General features: G+C 32.0%; 1 protein-coding gene across 1 annotated transcript in view; it reads left to right on the forward strand.

The window, feature by feature from the left end:
• Positions 1-21,747, forward strand: part of LOC145324592 (synaptogenesis protein syg-2-like) — a 164,152-nt gene that overhangs the window by 83,599 nt on the left and 58,806 nt on the right. Inside the window, exons 17-24 of the mRNA XM_080167173.1 lie at positions 5,523-5,628; positions 6,016-6,150; positions 6,926-7,011; positions 11,611-11,659; positions 12,743-12,824; positions 14,481-14,552; positions 14,914-15,025; positions 20,212-20,264. Coding sequence (XP_080023299.1) covers positions 5,523-5,628; positions 6,016-6,150; positions 6,926-7,011; positions 11,611-11,659; positions 12,743-12,824; positions 14,481-14,552; positions 14,914-15,025; positions 20,212-20,264 — 695 coding nt within the window. The remainder of the gene's footprint in view (positions 1-5,522; positions 5,629-6,015; positions 6,151-6,925; positions 7,012-11,610; positions 11,660-12,742; positions 12,825-14,480; positions 14,553-14,913; positions 15,026-20,211; positions 20,265-21,747) is intronic.

Below are 21,747 nucleotides of genomic sequence, written 5' to 3' on the forward strand. Positions count from 1 at the left end.
ATTATCTCTTTCTATAAAATTGAGGTTAAGTAGTTTGAAAGATTAGAATATGCTAATTTCTACCAGCAAATAAAAGTACTTAAAGTTATTGAGCAACCAATTAAAAAAAACTTTAGGTACCAGAATAATGTATAATGTCCTATGGATTCCTTAAATAAAAAAATTATTATATGTTTTTGTGTAACTCTAAACACCCCCTCAGAATTACCCCAATGTCGGGGTAGTGATCTGTCTATGTGTGGGGTGGACCCTAGTAAACTTATACTGGAGTATGTCAACAGGGATCTATGCAGAAAGTGTTTTCCAGTATCTTCAAAACTGATTAATATCCGGTGGTTTAGAACATGTTCTAAACCTTACTTAAATTCATGTAAAGCATCGTATTACAGACCTTTTTTTGTGAATATTAAAAAAAAGATCATAAAATTAATACCAGTTTTTTTTAAGCCAAGGCCATCTGGCTCTCGTGGCTAACATAACTGTTTTTAATCTTATAATTTTTCATTTTCTATCCGCAGAAAAATGTCTTTGGTACTATGCGATAAATAACTAATATGATATAAAAGAGTTAGAATGTATGTGTGTCTGTCTGTATTAAATAGTATTTCTTTTAAATGGAGGCTGTGGCTTACACAGAGATTTTTAGGGGGTTGTAAAATTATTAAGGGTTGAACAAAAGGGAAGGTATACCCTCCCAGTTTTATTTTTAATGGCTGTCTTGACACCTATTAACATCCCACAGGTCTCCTTAACAAAACCTTAGATAAAAAAAAATCTCCAAAGAAACGGACAACGGGGCCTTCAAATAGGGTACAGTGGTGGTCAGAATCCGTTGGAGATTAAATCTTAGCTGCTCCTTCTTGCCAGATATTGCAATTTGAAGTTTTGTGGTAAAAATGCCTAAAATTACAAGAATTCCAAGGATATATGCAAAAGTGAACACCTTAATTCATCAAATAAAAAGGGTGAGTTTAACATTTGAGGACTTTAGATATCACTTCATATGTAAACTACACACTTCATCCTCATTTAGAACAATTTTTACTACTATAAGTGAGGTTTTCCCAATTTACAACTTGATCCTAAAGGCTGTTACCCTAGAACCAGTAGAAAAAACTTCAGTTTAAGTTTACATATGGCCCAAGTTACTTTTAGTAATTCTGCCCCCCCCCCCCCCATACTCTCACAACCTGCAAACTTTAGGGTGGAGGGGGGGGGGGAGCATAGTAATATTATGTATTTCTCAAAAACTAATTGAAGTATAGTGGGAAAATTTTATGTAAGGTTTATAGGCCAAAATTTTGTAGAAATTATGTTTACCACCTTCTCCCCCCCTTGTCCTAACATAATTGAGGGGGGGGGGGGGGTTGGCAGAATGTCATTCCAATGTGTTTTAAGGAACCATTAGAGATTTATATAAGCTTTTGGATTTGTATTGTTGTGGGACCCAAAGCACTTTTACAAATATTGCTGACCTCTTCCCCTCCCCTCATAAATTAAAAATATAACATTTTGTAAAGATAGAAAGGGGGGGGGGGGTGGGGAATTGCAGTTGAAAGGGCAATACTATGGTGTGTTACTAAGAAACCACTAGAATTATAGCAGCAAAGCAAACCCTTGAGATATGCTTTGGTAAGTTAAAAGTAACTTTTACAAATTTTGCTGAAACCTCCCTCCAACCTCCCTTTCCCTCCCTATTGCTTTACAATCTCCCCCCCTACCTTCCTCCAATTAAGTAATAGAAGGGAGTACAGCAATACCCTTGTGATTTACTTTGAGATTACTTAAGATATAGAGGGCTTTTGGATTTAAACTTTAGTAGGTCCATAATTACTTCATACTTGAACAAATATTGCTGACCTTTCCCCAACCTGAACCAACCCAATCCAGAAAAATTATATTGCTGCTCAATTTCCTCTACCCCCATAAAAAAAATATTAAAATATTGATTGCCCTCCCCCTCCAGGTATCCTCCTTACAACCTCAACACCTGTGTTTTACTCAGGAACCACTATAGCAATAAGAAGCAAACTTTGGAATAAAGCTTTTAGATTTCCAAATTGCTTTATATGTATTACCTATTCAATGTTAAGGGAAGGAGCAATGGGTTGACAATTTTTCTTTTTTTAGTCCAATAGGTTGGAGGACATTATGCAGCAAAATAAGTGTATTAGATTGGAGGGTTGTAGTTGGAATAGATATTTATAAAAGTAAATATGGGCCTATATAAGTTAAAATATTAACCCTGAATATCTCCAGAGGTTTCTAAATAATATACAATATTATTTACCTATGCCACTAGCTACTATTACCAACAGATCAGGGGGGGGGGGATTCAGCAATATTTGTATAAGTAACAAGTATCCTAAAAAAGCTTAAATCCAAAGTTTTTAAAATTCAGTGATTTCAAAGTAACACAAGAGTATTTGGTATTCTCTTCTTAGAATCTTTCTTTTCAATTTTGATAATTTGAGTCCCCCCGCCATCCCCCCCCCCCCCACAACAAACAACTAATTTAGGTTAGGTTAGGTTATAGGCTTGGAAGCAAAGCGCTGCGGCTAGGCAGGCCAGGGGGCCAAGCGCTGCGGCCAGGCAGGCAAGGGGGCAGAGCGCTGCTGCTAGGCAGGCTAGGGAGCTGAGCGCTGCAACCAGAGTTGTTTGTTATTGGTGGGGGGGGGGGGGGGGGGGTGGGTGTACTGAATTTTCAAAATTGAAAAAAAAATTTCTAAGGATATTATCGAGTATTTTCCATTGGGGAGGGGGTTGGGTGCAGCAATATTTGTAAGAGATTTTGATGCCTACTAAAGTTTAAGTACTAAAGCTTAGATATTTCTTTAATAATATCTAAAGAACTCAACTGCCTCTTCACCGCCTTCTAATTAGATTTCATTAGGAGGGGGGGGGGGGGGTAGTCAACAATATTTCCAGAAACTTTGGGCCTCAGAATCTTACATATAATTTTTTCTCACAATACTTCAAGTAGTTTTGAGTAAAACATAATACTATTACTTTGCCCAACCCCTTTTCCCTAAAATTTATGGGTTGCAAGGGGGGGTTGAAGGGGGGGGGGGCGGGTGTTGAGAGTATTTTAAAAATTTACTTAAGGTATATGTAAACTTGGATTGAAAATATCTCTACTGGTTACAGGGTAACAGCCTCTAGCTTAAAGTTGTAAACTGGACAATGTACCTTTTTCATTAAATAATTTCTTTCAAGTATTAAAATTTTCTACATGGGGAGGGACTGTGTAGTTTACATGTGTAGAGACATATAAACTCCTCAAATGTTAAACTCACCCTTTTTATTTGATGAATTAAGGTGTTCACTTTTGCATATATCCTTGGAATTCTTGTAATTTTAGGCATTTTTACCACAAAACTTCAAATTGCAATATCTGGCAAGAAGGAGCAGCTAAGATTTAATCTCCAACGGATTCTGACCACCACTGTACCCTATTTGAAGGCCCCGTTGTCCGTTTCTTTGGAGATTTTTTTTAATCTAAGGTTTTGGTAAGGAGACCTGTGATCCCCTGACGCACGCCACTACAAGTAAGTTTTACATAATTCCTAGTCCATAATTAAAAGTGATATATAAAGTATCATGTGTGACGTTATAAGAATTTCCTTCTTTTTGTATGTAACCAATTTCTCCTCTCATCCCTCCTTTTTAGAAGTATTTTTATGACGTCACACATGACACTTTCCGCTAAACCCTTTTTTGTAAGTTTGTAAGCAAAAACAAAAAAGCAACCTTGTAAGAATAAAAAGGGTAATACAATATTATAAATTCATTTTCCTCTTCTTTATTATTTCTGTAAAACTATAATTGGTAATAAGTTGATATTAGACATTTAAAACACTTTTTACATTGATGATGATAAACTAGGGAGTTTGAGGGGAATTACTCCTGTGAGGGAGCCAATACAGTCGGACAAAGTCCTAGGAATAATAATCAAATTTATATTTAAATCATGTTATCTTTTTATTAAATCTTATGATAAAGATAAATTAAATGAAAATATACTCTGTTACTTATACCTTTTTTGTTGTTAATATTATAAAAGGTTGGGAAATTAGGTTCTTTTCTTTGTAGGGGAGGTTAAATTTTAGAGATATGAGACAAATAAATAAAATATATATCTATAATACAAAGTAGCTTGATGTCTGTCCGTCCGTCCGTCTGAAGCTTAAGATCTCGGTAACCACTGAACCAATTGGATTCTACTCTTTAGGGTATATACCTATTGGTCCTGTGGTGGTTTTAAGCTGACACCCCCAACCCCCCAAAAAATGAAAATTTCTCCCCCAAAAAAAAAATTTTCATATTTTTTTCTAATTTTTATGTTTTTATATATTTCTATATACTTTTATTCATTTTTATATTTTTTTATACTTTTTTATACTTTTTTATACTTTTTTATATTTTCTTTATATTTTCAATTATTTTTCTTCTTTTTAAATTTCTTTTCTTCTTTTAAACTTTGTTTTATCAAATTCAAAAAGATTGTGAAAACTTCCTTCTCCTGTGGGGGCGAGTTCCAAAAAAGACTAATGGCAAAGAAATTTAAAAAACAATAAAAAAAAGAAAAATTTCAAAGGTTTTAAATTAATATAAATCAATATAAAAAGTTATAAAGAGTTATAAAATGTTATAAAGAGTTATAAAATGATATAAAGAGTAATAAAATGTTATAAAATACAAAAAATATCTAAAAATATGTAAACAAAATTTTTAAAATTCTCCCCTGAACCTTCAGAAATAAAGCCCCTTGAGGCTAGGGGCGAAACCGCTAGTAATAAATATAAACCAATAAAAATGAGGGATTGAATATAGGATATGTACAGTGCATTTAAAATTGCCTCTATTAGAGAAAAGAAATTGAAAGAAAATTTATCCAAATATAAAATGTGCAGAATATATTCTACTAGTGGCTTCGCCCCTAGCCTCTAGGGGCATTGCCCCAAGAGATGATAAAAAAAAGTTAAGGTGAAATTCGTAAAAAAAATAAGAAGGACCAAGGAAATCCTCTACAAAAAGAAGGAACAAGGATATCTCCTACAAAAAAAAGAAAAAAAAGGACCAAGGATATCTCCTACAAAAAAAATGGGGGAGGGATTTTTTTGTTTTTGTGGGGTTGGGGGTGTCCCACCCCCCAAGAAAATAGCCTAAAGCCACCACAGGACCAGTAGGTATATTCCCTGAAGGGTAGAATCCGATCGGTTTAGTGGTTACCGAGATCTTAAGCTTCAGACGGACAGACGGACAAACATCAAGCTACTTTGGTTTATAGATAGAGAAATAAATGACAAGTGCATTTTTATTCAAAATAATTGAAAATTGCAACTTTTTGTTGTTGCAATTTTTGGATTTGTCAAAGTAAATACATTCTTATTTCAGTGAAAATATATTTTATATCCGCGGATAAATAAATAATAGGTATATTAAAATACAAAAGTAAACCATTGCAAAAAGAGAAATGACACTCGAAAGATTAATATATTTGATTGTGATTGCGTTGTCAGATCGAAGCCCGTCCCTCTGGAGGTTTTATATCCTCCAGGTTCTGCACAAATACTGACCAAGTCCAGACAGTTCTACAAAGAACTCAACACAAATCTAACCTGCCAGGTAATTAAGTAAATCACTTTTAAGAATAAGTTACTATACCTTAAATTCTGTATAATTGTACATAAAAGTAACAGGATGTATGTCTCTGTGTGTGTACCGAAGGATCTCAGAGACCGCTGAACCGATATGGTCTTTCCTTAAATAGAAGTATCTCATAGGTTTATAACTATTTTTGGGAGGAGAGTACCACCTAAGGAAGAGAAAATCCCTAAGCATATTGATATTTATAAACAAAGACATCGTTTTGCAATTAATCAATCTATTTTCGTTTGTCCCACGCAAACATAGAATTAATGAGAGTTATTTGATAAAGTTTTTGGCCCATACTTTGTAACTATTACAAAATGGGATAAAGTTCAGCTTATATCTAGATGTATAATTATTCAGGTGTTAGACGTTGGTAAGCCAGCAGCCAGTAACTTCATCTGGTACGTGAATGATACTCGTATCAAGAGTTTGGCCAGCAATACCTGGAACTTGGATCCTGGCATCCTGGGCAGTCAGGCTAATCTATCATGTCAGGTATAACTTCATGGAATGTTACTTATAAAGTTTCATCCTTGTTAGATGGATATTAATATTAATAACTTCTTTAAAATTCCTTAGCCTAGAAGTTAGGGATTCCTTAGCCTTACTTATAGGAAACTCCCATGCTTGATAACTAAACATCATTCTATCCATCTTTCTTTTTATTTGTCTCTCTGTCTTAGTTATCAATCATTCTAGCTTTACCACCAATTACCTTTCTTTATAATACAATACATCCAGCTATCTGTGTATATAGGCTTTCAAAAAAATAAATCATCTTTCTATCTTATCTGTCAATTTATCTTTATATCTAGGCTGTGAACTTGGTAGTCAAAGATTATATTAATCTAGCAACACTAATATATTATTTGTCTACATTTTCTTTTTATCTAACATTCTATCTTAGCTACCTTTCCTTTGATTTATCTATCTTTATATAGGCTGTAAACTTTGTAAGAGATGGAGTAAAATATCATATAAATTTAGCAATACTTAATTATTTATTAATTTTGTATCTCCTTTTATTTCTATTTCAATTTCTATCTTAGCTTTCCGTTTATCTATTAGTACTACTATACTTCTATCTTTATTGCCAATTAACTATTTATCTATATAGGCTGTGAACTTGTTGGGGGCGGAGTTAAATATTATTATAACTATAAATATATTAATCTGTCCATACTTAATAATCTATTATTTTTCTTTCTATCTTTTATTTATCTTACTATCATAGCTATCTTTCCTTCCAATTAACTATTTATCTATCTAGGCTGTGAACTTAGTTGGGGGCGGAGTTAAAGATTATATTAATCTGGAAGTATTTGCCAAGCCCAGATTTGTTCAAAAGCTTCCAAGGTAAGACAATATAATATTATTATAATATTACAATTACAATATTACAATACATAAAAAGCAAAGCTCTGAAACAGTAGGACAAACGATCATGAACCCTTATAGAGTGTCAGAACTGAATAAGCAAAATATAAATGTATAAATTTCGACTAAATGTACGTAAATTTGTTGCAGTACTGTTATATTCATAATACTGTTTAATGGACATTGGACATGCTTACATTTTTAGGACTTTAATAAAGAAATGCTTCGTTTATAGTATTGTAATTTATTGTTTTATGAATCAGTATTCCCAAAAGAAGATATCTATTTGGCATGAATGTTAATAATTTAAAGGAATGCTTTGCAATTTGCAAATTGTTTTAAATCCTAAAACTTTAAAGTGTAAGTCGAGTTATTGATTCACTACTTATGTACGTCCCCCTACTCCCGCCAAACATTATTAATTAAACCATGTTCGGGGATTTTATTAAAAGTCTATGAATAATAAAGTTGTATGAAGGAGTATAGCATATGCAAAGAATGTCAACATCCATAAAAGCGAAGCTCTAAAAACAGAAGGACGGACAAATTATTTTAGTAAATTGTATCATACAAAAATGCCAAAAAAGTTAAAAATCAGCATGTTTTAAATGGACGTTCGGATTTTCTATAAACAATTAGAAGGTTCCTACGCTTTTAAACGTACCTTATTTTTATAATAATCATCATGCAAAGTTTGAAATCGATAATACAATTCTAACATGCTTACATTAACGCAAGGGGATAACCGTTGCGGACGGACGGACCGACCCTAATTATGTAAAAGCTTCGCTTTTAAAAATTGATAACAAAATTGCGGCCCAATAAAAAAACATTTGTAATATTTGTTATGCATAAAGGGTGTTTGAATAATAACAAAGACTATAAAAATAGCTAACCGTCAAGTCTTACATGTAGATGAATGTAAATTGTATAAAAGCCATGCTATGAAAAAGTGGGTGGAGTGAAAGTGTTGTTTGTGTGCCAATAAGGGAAATTAATTAACATATCCAGCTTTGTTTGTCCGCTCTTGACCAATTTGGACACATTTTGGGGCAGGGATCTAAAGGGATAAGGCGGATAAATTTATGAACATCCCCAATTATCCCTTCGGTATGTTACAAATAGTGGTTGAAACGTTTAGACACTCAACAAATTGAACCAACCCATAAGTATTAATAAAAGTCTCCAAAGTTGTTAAGCCAACTATTTAAAAAATATTAATAAAACTTTGGGGACTAGTGTAATATACAGTCCACTGTTCCCTCCCTCCCTGCATTCGGGGGACACATACATACAATATGCTTTTCCTAACTATATTTCTGCTCCTGTGCGGCTTTAACCCTAAGGGAAACTATTCTTGTGGAACTCTTTTAACCTATACCCAACCTAACCTAACATCAAATAAGCAGCATCAAAGACATATTTCTTTTCTTAAAACTGATTTTTTATTGTAATTTTATGCATGTTAGAATCTTCTTTAAAAAAATTAAACTTGTTGTTAGCTTTTTGAAGTTATCATGATTGTTAAAATAGATTTTTATACTAGTATTTCATATAAATTTTGACTGTAAATTAGACTATACAAGTTTTAAAGATTTTTAATCAATATACAGGGTGCGCCACATATCTAGGGACTTTTTCTAAATTGTAAACAAATGAACATAAAATCGTCAATTTTAAAGATTTTATTAAATTTTAAAAACTGGGGAGCATATTAGGTATATGACTGTTAGATCATTGAATAAAATCGCCGCCAGCATCAATCACCGCCTCTACCTGCCTCCTCAACCGCCGGCAGGCCAAGATCAGAATGTAACTGTCCAAGCTGGCAAAGTTCTCCTTGATAGTGGCAATGAGGGAGGTCTTTATGGTATGGGTACGTCTATTGGTGCATGCTTCAAAGTAGCCCAAGGTCCAAAAGTCCATTGAATTAGGATCGGGCTGCTGGGAGGCCCCATTTCCTTAGGAATGTGAGTAACCGCAGGATCCAAATTCACCCAACTTTCAAGCTACCCTTTGACACGGAAGCTCTTATTTGGACCACAGTTGAGCTAGAATGACGTTCTATACCTTTTTGGAAATGGCAGAAAGATTCATCTAGGGTTGTCAGTGCAATTCATAGTCTAAAATGAGTTTTAAGTTCCATATGGGTCTCTGACGTCGAGAAACGAGAAATTTTCACGATTTTACACGATTTTTGACGTTTTTGACATCTCTAAATCTGCCACGTTTCACTTTGCCGGAGTACTAAAGCCAAGCCATTTTAGATAAAGAGCGCTGGTCCTTTCTAGTGTCTTACTTATGTATCTAACAGTATCCCCAGCAAGTTGCATAACTCTAGCTTATCTACAGATGGGCTGAGATCCGATTTAGTGGGCCCTAGTTGAGAATCCAGATTATACCACCGGCGCACTTCGAATCTGCCTTGTTGAACATAGGCGCGGCCAGCTCGGAGTACGAGCCATCTTTGCCCAAAGATTTTTTTGTGCTAAAAGGTCATTGCCTAAGCTTTTTATAGTGGGGTCAAACGTCCTGATTGGTCAAGTAGTTTTGACGCTATGGCCGTTTTAAAAAAGTCCCTAGATATGTGGCGCACCCTGTAATAGATTTGAAATCTGCATAAAATTTTAAGGATTTTTTATAAAATTAGTTTTTTATATAATTCTTTATTTAAAGGCGCAAATACAAATTAAGTTAAATAATTTTGAGATCTGTGATTGGTGGATTGAAAACTATCTGCGCTCTGATTGGAGAAGCTTAAGTGACGTACATCATTCAACCAATTAGAGCGTAGGTAGTTTCCAATCCAGCTATCCTATTGGTCTAAATTTATTAACTTAAATCGTATTTGCGCCTTTAAATAAAGAATTATATAAAAAACTAATTTTATAAAAAATCCTTAAAATTTTATGCAGATTTCAAATCTATTATATTGATTAAAAATCTTTAAAACTTTTATAGTCTACTGTAAATGCATATATTTTACCTAAAACAACATTAAAATATTAGGTTTAAAATGTATTCGCTGAAAATAGGAGTAGGGAATATAATTCTTAAAATCAATTTATACGTGAATTCAGGCGTTATATCATATTTGTCTACATATTTACTGTATGACACGTCACTGTTCTATTTTTAAAAGTATTGTTAGATTCTTACGAGAGTAAAGCTATTCTGCATCGTAATACTGATTTTAAATCTTGTATGAGGATTATTGTGACAACAAGGAATAGTTTGAAAGCGTAGCAACTCCCTAATTATTATCAGAAAAGCTCACATCCTCAATTACTGTATTATCTTAATTATGATCAACAAAATTACTCCTTTTTCAAAAATTATAATTTTTTTTAATGCAAGTTTATTTCACCCAATCAAGATATGTTTAAAGTCGACAATTTTTAAAGCCAATGAATTTTAAACATTAGGAACTTGAATGATTTACAGTTCAATGCGCCTGTCCACTCTTGTTTTAGAATATATTTTCATCCTTGTCTAAATGAGTTTCTGAGAAAGTAAAGAAATTATCAGCCAAGTGCAAATAATTTTTTTCTAATTCATGTTATACAATTAATCGATAAGACTAGACAAAATCTTCTATCAGATGTTTTGAAAAAGCTGCAGTTATAACAGGGATCTAAAGGAATAAGATAATGTCCGATAAATTGATGTCTATCTCAAATCATGATACACAAAATTACTCCATCTGTAGATTACAATTAATAGTTAAAACGTTTAAATGTTGAACAAACATGTAAAATTCAATAAAAGTCCTCAAATTTGTTAAGCTAAGGAATAAGAAAACGTTACATTAAAACTTTGGGAACTCGTGTATCAATCAGTTTAATATCCCCGACTCCCCTCCTTCCCTGGTTTTAAAGGAAACTTTGATGCTATGTTGTATAAGTTTGGTTGTTTTGCTGGGAAACTTAAATAAAAGTTAAGTTATTTATACAAGGGATCTAAAGGGATAAGACTATGGCCAATAAATTAATCTACATCACGAAATGGTGATACACATAATTATCCCTTTACTAGATTAAAATTAGTGGTTGAAACGTTTGGACACTTAACTAAATGAATTAACTAATCAAGTCCCGAAAGATGTTAGGCTAACACATAAGAAAACGTTAGTATAATACTTTGGGGATTAGTGCATTAAACAGCCCATTGTCCCCTCCCTCCCTGTATGTTATACTGTAAACTTTTATCAATAAATTAAAACTGGTTGGGGACAGTGTTGGATAAATAAATCCAGTGACTATAAACTTTATTGGACAATTGGGAATTGTTACAAATTTAGATGTTAGGTAATAATCTAAGGGCTTCGGCTCTAGCATTTAAGATGCCCCCCTCAAAAGCTAATAATGATTAATTTTTATTACAGTATGGCTTTGAACCCGATTAATATCCATCGGCATATTGACAGTTATCAGTCATACTGAATAATCTTGCAACGTATTACCAGTTTCTTTCTTAAATTGTTTCATTTCAATATCCGCGGAAAGCTGTCTATAGTAAGATGCGATAAATGGCATTATATTTGTAAACATTTGTTTTTAATAAAATATTTTTTTTAAGGTTTACTGGAGCAGCTTTAACAAGCAAAACTACAGAATTAATTTGTGAGGTAAATTTCATTTAATGGCGAAGCTACTCTACAGTTTTTTATTTTTAATTTACATTGTATTTTCCATGACCATTAGTGTTGATCTTCAATCTTCATCTCCAATGGTTATTTCAACATCTTCAAGAAAACTGGTTTAGAATTATTTTTCTAGTATAGCTTCGAAACCAATTAATATCCGCTGGATTAGAACCGGTTCTCAATCATGTATAGCATAGTATTAGAGATTTTTCCTCAAATATTAAAATAAAATTCATAAAATTAATACCAGTTTTACATTTTACCCTCGGGGTTAACACAACGTATTTTTATTTTTATAATTTTTCGTTTTAATATCCGTGGAGAGCTGTCTATAATACGATAAATAACTATTCTTTTTGTAAAGTTGTATGCTGAATGTCTGAATATATGCATTATTATATCCATTTGTACAATATTTAAAGTGCAGACAAACAAAAACTGTAAAGGTCAGTACTTATAATTAATATATATACACAAAACATACCATAATGTTATATTTATGTATTTATGTTTATAAAAAAAATGTCAAATTATTTATCCGATGCAATCAAGGAGGACATTGGACTAATATCCAAAGTTTTATAACCTTGTCATCTTATCCAATTGGTTAAAACTTGGGGTACTTTATTTGGATTTTGATTGGTTAATTCTAAACTAGTAGTTTTCAAACTTTTAAACCTATAAATTTAATCTACAAAGGAGTAATTGTGTTTATCATCATAATGGATGGAAATCAATTTATCGTTCATTGTGTTATCTCTTCAGATCCCTGGATAACATGGCATTATGTAAGAGGTTTTCCTTGTTTGGAAAGCAATAATGTAAACATTATCGTATATCTATCTATCTATCTATCTATCTATCTATCTATCTATCTATCTATCTATCTATCTATCTATCTATCTATCTATCTATCTATCTATCTATCTATCTATCTATCTATCTATCTATCTATCTATCTATCTATCTATCTATCTATCTATCTATCTATCTATCTATCTATCTATCTATCTATCTATCTATCTATCTATCTATCTATCTATCTATCTATCTTATCTTATCTAGATTGAATGTCACCCCCGCTGCCAAATCGTGTGGTACCTGAACCAAATCCCCATACGCAACCTGGAGCATGGGTTTTCTATACAGGAAAATTTATAAATTTACTTCCAATAAAGATATTTTCTTTAGAGATTTAAGTTAGGATAAGGATATGTATTTTGTAATTTGTCATATTTTAGGATGGGGTAGATTGAGTTGTTGCATCATAGAGAAAAAAATAAAAGAGAGGAATCGAAGCAACTAGAAGACAAAAATAGGCAGTGGGCCTAGGGGCCTGATCAGCGCTGTTGCCGCGCTAAATTTTATTGCTATTTCAAATGGGAGGATTACAAAATTAATATGTAAAGTATTAATAATTAGAATATAATATTTGAATTAAAAATAAAATTTTGTTATTAAATATAAATATGTAATGTTTTAATTAAAAATTACATATAATCAAATTTTTATTAAAAAAATTTTGTGCGTAAAAGATTAATCCTTTCTAAAAAGTGGGGAACTTTTTTTGTAAATAAAATTCAGCTGATTTTTGCATCTACCGGCTGTTTGTTAAATATCGCTTTTCATTTTATTCACATTATTATTTATGATTGACATACAAAAGCCAGTTGATGTTTTATCGTTTCGTCTGCTAGATTTTCTTTAAAAATTTAGGGATGGGAAAGTAGTATTTTACCATGAAAAGGGGAAGGGTATTCATGCTCTTATCCTTTTTCCTTATGTGTTGCATGGAACATTGGAATTTTTATTACATACTTTGTGAACTATTTTTAAACTTTAATAGATTGGTTCATTTATTGGCCATTCTCTTATCTCTTTAGGTACCTGGGGTTGTTGACATAATATTAGCTTGAAGGGTACAGAAACGAAATTTTTACTTTTCAAATGGAACTAATAATTTTGGAAAAATAACGATCAAATCTATTTATTCTGCCTAGAAAACTACCACACAAAGCAACATTAATAAGTGTGTCTTTAAACAAACAAAAATCCAATTTTTTCACTTCTTACTCTTCAACAAGTTCTTGAAAATTGTTAATCTTTATCAATATCCTTTTCCAAGGTTATATTAACTGCACATGAGTTGAATATATTAGAATAGCAAAATATGACTGAAAAACTCCACAACCCCCCCCCCCCCCCCCCTACCCACCTCTAATATTTTCGAATCTAAAGACGTTAAAATTGACCCCTACTGCCTAAACGTTTCGTATCTTATATCTTAATATTGTTGTGGAGGGGGGGGGGGGGGGGGAAGGGGTCTGTACAGGGAGCACTCTAAAGAAACAACGTATTTTGCCATTTTTGTTGCAAATATTGAATTTAAGTGAAATTGATTTAAATTTCTTGCTATTTAAATACACGATGAAAATGTAAAAAGAAAATTGGTATTTAGTAAAGGAAAGCAAAATTTTTATATAAATCTTAACAGCATATTGTCATCAGAGGGGACATGCTGTTTCTTACACTAGTCCCCAAAGTTTTATAATAACATTTTTTTATTTGTTATCAACATAGGAGTAAATTTTGATTGGTTGATTCATTAAGTTGAGTGTTTAAACGCTTCAACTTCTAATTAAAATGTAGAGAAGGAGTTATTTGTGTATCATCATTGGGAATGTACATCAATTTATCGGAAAATTGTCTTATCCCTTTAGGTCCCTGTATTGTCATAGTCTAATTGATGTAATATTAATCTTCTCCCATTTGAATGACTATTGAAAGTAAACTTATTATTTTTAGGAAACTTATCTTTCGCCAGAGTCAAATAAATTCCCTTCAATTGTTTCTACTCTTAGCTTTATTACTCTAGGTAACATATTTCTCCCTTCTTTTTTAACTCTTTAAATACTTACTCTATGACAAAAAATGCTTGTTGATAACTTTTAAACTTTTATTGTCTTTTAACTCAGGAAGGTAGGGGACATTGGGCTGTTTAGTACACAAGACCCCAAAGTTTTATAATAAAGTTTTCTTATTCGTTGGCTTAAGAACTTTGGGGACTTTTATTATACTTTGATTGAACGTTTCAACCATTAATTGTAATCTACAGATGGAGTAATTTTGTGTATCATCATTGGAGATTTACATAAATTTATCGGCCAGTGTCTTCTCCCTTTAGATCCCTGCCTACAGAGTAACTTTCATTGTTATAAAACATTTGTTCTTTTCAGGGTCCAACTTGATGACCATAGACAATTCAAACTTTACTTGTGAATCTCTGAGTCAACATATTCATCATACAATTACATCAACCAGTCTGTTTAGAATTGAACAGAGACCTAGGTATGGGAATATAGATAGATAGATAGATATATAGATAGATAGATAGATAGATATATAGATAGATAGATAGATAGATAGATAGATAGATATATAGATAGATAGATAGATAGATAGATAGATAGATAGATAGATAGATAGATAGATAGATAGATAGATAGATAGATAGATAGATAGATAGATAGATAGATAGATAGATAGATAGATAGATAGATAGATAGATAGATAGATAGATAGATAGATAGATAGATAGATAGATAGATAGATAGATAGATAGATAGATAGATAGATAGATAGATATATAGATAGATAGATAGATAGATAGATAGATAGATAGATAGATATATAGATATATAGATAGATAGATAGATAGATAGATAGATAGATAGATAGATAGATAGATAGATAGATAGATAGATAGATAGATAGATAGATAGATATATAGATAGATAGATAGATAGATAGATAGATAGATAGATAGATATATAGATAGATAGATAGATTTACAGATAGATTGGATAATTAGATATACATAAAATGTTTCATTATAAAATTACGGACATTAACATCTACAAGTTTAAAATTTTAAAAATGATCTGGTATTTAAATAACTGTATTAACCCTTACAGCTCGGGCCCCAATTCCCACCTTAATAGATCGGGGGGGGGGGCTCCAAGAGCCCCCCCCTCTATCTCGGCTCCTGTTACAGATAAAGACGTAAAATTTTTTTCTGGTGGTTCATGTGTATTTTTAGAGAAAATTACGTTTTCTAGTCATAGCAGCCAGGCCGCTCCTTAGCCGCTTTTTAGCGGCCAGCCGCTAAATTTTAAAACAGCTGTAGAGCGGCCAATTTTGCAGCTAGGATGACCAAATTTTAGGACGAACTTTTATTTTTCATATCAAAAAAATTACTTGTTTAGGTCATCGCCAAAAAACGGCAAATAACGGAAACCGCCATTTTCGGCGGTTACGGCGGTAAAACGGCGGTTGGCGGCGCTGATTAATATTTTTATCTGTTATATGTTGCTCAAGGATTTACCAAAAAAATTTATAGGACTCTAGCTGTAATAGAAGCCACGATATTCATGATATATGTCTGTAGTAAAAGCCGGACAAAAATCGGTCATAAAGTCGGTCAGGGAGCGGTCAAACGGTCATAACACATTTTTTCTCAGAAGGTCATTGATATCTAAGTATTCACCAAAAAATTTTTAGGTTTCTCCTTATACACAAAAGTCATAATGTAGAAATTAAGATTTTTTTAGAATTTTTTTCTAATTTTGGTGCTACCCAACCGACTTTGACCGGACACCACGACCGACACAGACCAGATATCCTAATAAAATCAACTCTTGCCGACGTATAATTACTAAACTTAAAAAGTCATGAAGTCACAGCACTCCATCTTACCTACAAAAAAAAATGAGATTGAAAAAACTAGAGGGGGGGGCTCTTGGAGCCCCCCCCCCCCGATCTGTAAGGGTTAATAGACAGATGAATAAATTATTGTAATTATTTTTCATACAGTTACAATATACATAAATAATTTTATCTGAACTAAACTAGTGTACGGTACCATAGCCTCTAGAGTATTTCCTTAACCCTTTACAGTCGGGCCCCTTGCCGCACCTTAATCAGTCGGGGGGGGGGGGGGCGTTCAACGCCCCCCCATGTTATCTCAGTTTCTATTAGAGCTAGAGGGCTAAAATTTTTTGTGTAAGTCCCCTGTGTTATGATGAATTTCCGACCATAAGTAAGTCAAGGTCAATTTTCGCTTCCTTCACCCTTTTATTTAACAACCTTTGTTTTTAGGTCCTTTTTTACTTAAAAATTTCAAACGGCTGTAATTTTTTTATTTTTGAAGCTAGAATAAAATTTTTTTTGCAGAAAATGTTAATCTTTATGTAAATTTTATATTTCAAATATCAAAATATAAATTTCAGCGGCCGCAGCTGTACTTGGCAGCTGCCAGCCGCCGCAGTCGGCGGTCGGTAGGAAAACGGCGGCGGATCTTTATGAAATTTTAATATGTTATGTAGACATGTAAGAAAAGCTTAAGTTTAAAATTTGAAGTCTCTAAGTCAAAAATTGCGGCCACAGGAGCCATTTAAAGATTTCTGGAGACCTGGAGGATCAGGACCTGCAGGATCATACCTGGAACCTGAAATTGACTTGAACACCTGTATTTAATATGAGGATGTACTACTAGAGGGTATTTTAGTATTTTGGTAAGATAAAATGCTTTTTTTAAGTCAAAAAACTATTTTTGCTCTTTACCTGGATGACCCTGCCAGGTTTGCTGGCATCCTGTGCCCGCCAGGATGGAGATATTCAAAAAATTCCAACTCTCAGTTATGTGTCATACCCAAACTTAAAAAGTCACGCAGTTTGGGTTCTTTATCTTTCACACACAGAAAATGAGATAGAAAAAACCGGATGGAGGGGCGTTCAACGCCACCCCCCCCCCCGACCGTTAAGGGTTAATGGCAACAAAATAGCCTAAATCAACATAAGGATATATATGACACTGGCCTGAAAAGCATAACTAAAACGAACTAACTAGCAATATATGAAGTCTTTAGCTTTAACAAAAAACCTAACTACTTCTTATGATAGAAATATTAATATGAGGGATAGACATATGTATAGGTAGATAGATAGATAGTAGCTAATACATGTATAGTATATACGTAGATACATGAAAATAAAATTGATTAATTTATCCAGTTTTAATACGAAAGCTTTAATTGATGAGTTTCATATTTCTACAAAATAACTTTAATTACTTGCTTTATATCAGATGAAAAATTCTTTTCAAATTTCTTTCAAATAAGCCGTTAAAGGAGCGAATAAGAGAGTAAGGGGACAATAGGCTGTTTATTACGCTGGTCCCCAAAGTTTTATAATAACGTCTTCTAATTCATTGGCTTAATAATAGAGGACTTTGGTGTTCTAACGTTTCGACCACTAATTTTCATCTAAAGAAGGGGTAATTTTGTTAATCGTTATTGGGGATGTACATCAATTTATAGGCCATTGTCTTTAGATCCATGATAAAACATACACTCAGACATCTAAAGAGTAGCTTTATTAAATCCAAATTTAGCTGCCCTTAACCCTAGACTTATTCTCTGTCTCTCTCTTTTCAATGTTAAATTTCTATTTAAATGTAAATTACTGAGAAAATATCAATGGGGCTCAAGTTTATATGCACGGATTGGACTAGCATGACGAAAAATATAAAGTAGTTTTTGAATTAAAGGCCAGCCTGCTCCTGGCTGAAAATATTTAAGATGGCTTTATTTGAGAAAAATCACTTGTCTTTTTTATGAGTGTTGTTGCAATTTACCCCCTTTAAATGAACGAATACCATTCAGCATTTTTAATATTAGATTAGTTTGTAATGATTTTATTATGTGACTGGATTAAAATCTCACCAAAAAAGGAAACCGTAAAAGTGGTCGATTATAGGGTCGGTAATTTGAAATAGCTCTGAAAAAAGGTCTTCATTGTGCCTACAAAAAATGACGTCTTATTATAATAGTCCTATATGACGTAATTCGGGATTTTTCAGCCAAATATTTTTATAGGCGGTAAATTTTAAAACTTTTGGCTGAAAATCCCGAATGACGAAATATAAGAATAATGTACAATTCTAATATGACATCATTTTTATAAGCACTGTAAAGAGCTCCGCTCTGAAATTATCATATCCCAAATTTATAATGCATTTGATTTGATTGTCCTGTTGAAATTAACAATTTCATAATCATTGTCCCTTTCTATACATATCTTCAATCTTATATATATATTTTTAGAACTTATCCCTTTCAACTAGTTTTTAATCTTATATTTTAATTATTTAATTTGTATTGAGCTAGATTGGACGTGATATTTATTACATTTAATGTTTCTATAAAAAAAATTCTGACGCACAGGATAAGATTTGGAAGTAGCGGATCTACTTTATAATTAGCTTGTTTAGTTGATTTAATAGACAATGAATTTAATGATATTTTAAAATGTCAAGTCTAATTTATATAATGGCTTAATATGATTTTTTGACAAATTTTAGTAAACATCAAAAATTATATCAAAGCAGAATTATGTCTGTCTGTCTATCTGTCTTCTTGTCTGTGTGTCCGTCTGATGCTTAAGATCTCGATAGCCAATAAACGGATTTAGCTCTGATTTTCAGCGAAATTGTTTACTCTTATAACATGATATAAGAAAAATAGGCAATAGTCCCTTTCGTGGCGATTCGTCGTAATTTTAAAATGGCTTTTTATAGTTATTTTAGGTTAGGTTAGGTTATTTTTTGCCCCACAGGGTTAGGCAAGTGACCTTGCAGGCGCTAGAAATAGGAGAAAAAATACGAAGAATCGCCCCTTAAGTTGCGTTGCCACGAAAGGGACTATACCCAAAAAATATTATGTTATATAAAGAATATTTAATTCATAAAGAATATTTTGAAGACGTATAGACAACTCATAATTTAGGCTCCGTTTCTGATAAAAACATTTGTCATACTGATTAATTATTCTTTAATGATATAATCAGAAATGGTTACAATTAAATTGATTACATTGACGTAATAATACCATGTAAAATTATGAAACAAATATGACAACAATCATATAAAGATAAGCTCATTATCAAAATAATTAATTTTAACGTAATAGTTTAATTACTATTAGATTTTCTTAAGAGTGATTTTACTTAGCTTAATAGACAAACGGACGGATAAAGGAAGTTAAAAGATACATCTTGTATGGCATGGACAACTTTCACAAATAATATTTGAAGCTCTGGCCCCGAAAATCTTTATATAGGGAAGTAAATAACATTTTATTTATTTAGACAGATAGAATAAATTATAGAAAAGCTTTACTTTAAATTAAAACACAATTATTACATTTCTATAATTGAGTTAATATGCCTGATAAATACTATCCTATTTTATAAATAGTTAAATTGACTTTTAAATTTGTTTTCAAATGCTTTGTTAAATTCAAAGTGATCCTTATTAACGAAAAATGTTATGATTTATATTAATTTGTTAACAGTCAAGGGTTGATGTCTTTTTTATGGATCATGCTATTCCTACCTGAACCTTAAACAAGTTTTTTTTTCTCGAACTCATTAACCCTTTTCTTTTTTTTAGATAATTAATGTATGTTTATTTTTAGGAATATTCAGTTATCCAGCAGTCAATTAACAGTTGTTGAAAATACGGTTCCAGGTAAAGATTTTGTAGTTATTTGAAAACCGTATCTAACAAAAATGAGATCCCATAACATTAACCAGTTAAAGTTTAAGCCCAAATTCTAATGAACCATTACTTGAAATAAAGTTGATAAACAAAATGTGAATGGTAAAGAAGCCTAAATAATTTTGTCCATCGAAATACTAAATAAATAAATTAAGGGAAAGGAAATAATTTCACGAGGACATTTTATTGGATCTTAAACTCATCAAAATAGCCATAAACTATTTCATAAGACACAGAAGATAAAGTTAAAGGTATAAACTATACAGTTCAGTGGTTAGAGATATCTTTTGTTACAAGCAGAAGACTCATGGATAAAGAGGGATGACAACAAAAGGGTTATTCTATTATACCTAAATATTTAGACCTCCTAAAAAATTTGCCCATTAAGCTTTAAGACATTGAATATTGAATACAAGAAGAGAAGAACAAGAAAAAATATTATCGGCTCAATATTTGACAAGTCAGAGAGAAAAACTCTTTAAGACTCAAATAAAAGTGTTCATACATAAACTTTGAAAAATATGATTTGGGATAAATTTTGTCTAAATTATAAGAATGTTTTTCTAGCCCTTTTATAACATTTAACATCCAGCTAAACTAAAGAGAAATAAAACTTAATAATTATGAAGAAAATTCTTTTTTCACTGCATTGAATTGAACATAAAAAACACATTTAGGTCTTTAAGACAAAAGTTATGCATTCAGAGAGCTAATTTATATATAGCATACTACATGCTTCTAGAACCTATGTTATATTTTGTAACTTCTAGTAAAATAGTAGTTTTCTAATACCGTTTCCTCCAATAAATTGGTCCAGATGTTAGCCTAAATATTTGATCAAATGTTTCCAAATTCTTAGATTGGCCAACATATTTTTAACATAGTGAAAAAAATATTTTAGATTATAACAAAAAAACAATAAATTAAATATATTTTAATAAAGAATATCAGATTACAAATTGTAGATTAATTTAAGCATGTTAAAATTGTCCTGTTGATTTCAAAGTTTAGATGATGATTCAAGTAACAATTTAGAAACCGGAGCAACTCTATAATCGTTATCATAAAGTCCGTACGTCCATCCTGTATTTACGCAAATATGCAGCAGTGTATACCCTTAAATTAATATTCAGCTTATTAAATGTTGACACTCAACAAGTGCTTATGTTCGTTTGTTCAGCAGTTCGATTTCAGATTTTTACTTCCTTGTTTTGAAACCAAATGTTCTCTTTAAATCAGGAATATTTGGCCATCTTATTTTACCCTTGTGAAATGTCACTGTATATCTCAATTAGAGAAAAAGGTCAAAGAAAATTTATTTGTACACATCTGACCCTATTTCTTCTCTATGTTTTATTATTCATTAAAAGTCCCCTTTGAAAAAAAAACTTTGAACCTAAATAAAGACGATAGTATCCACAAGTAGCGCATTAATAACATGGTAAATACATAT

The sequence above is a fragment of the Acartia tonsa genome, chromosome 7 (assembly GCF_053477335.1).
Source record: "Acartia tonsa isolate MP-2025a chromosome 7, ASM5347733v1, whole genome shotgun sequence".
NCBI lineage: Eukaryota > Metazoa > Arthropoda > Copepoda > Calanoida > Acartiidae > Acartia > Acartia tonsa.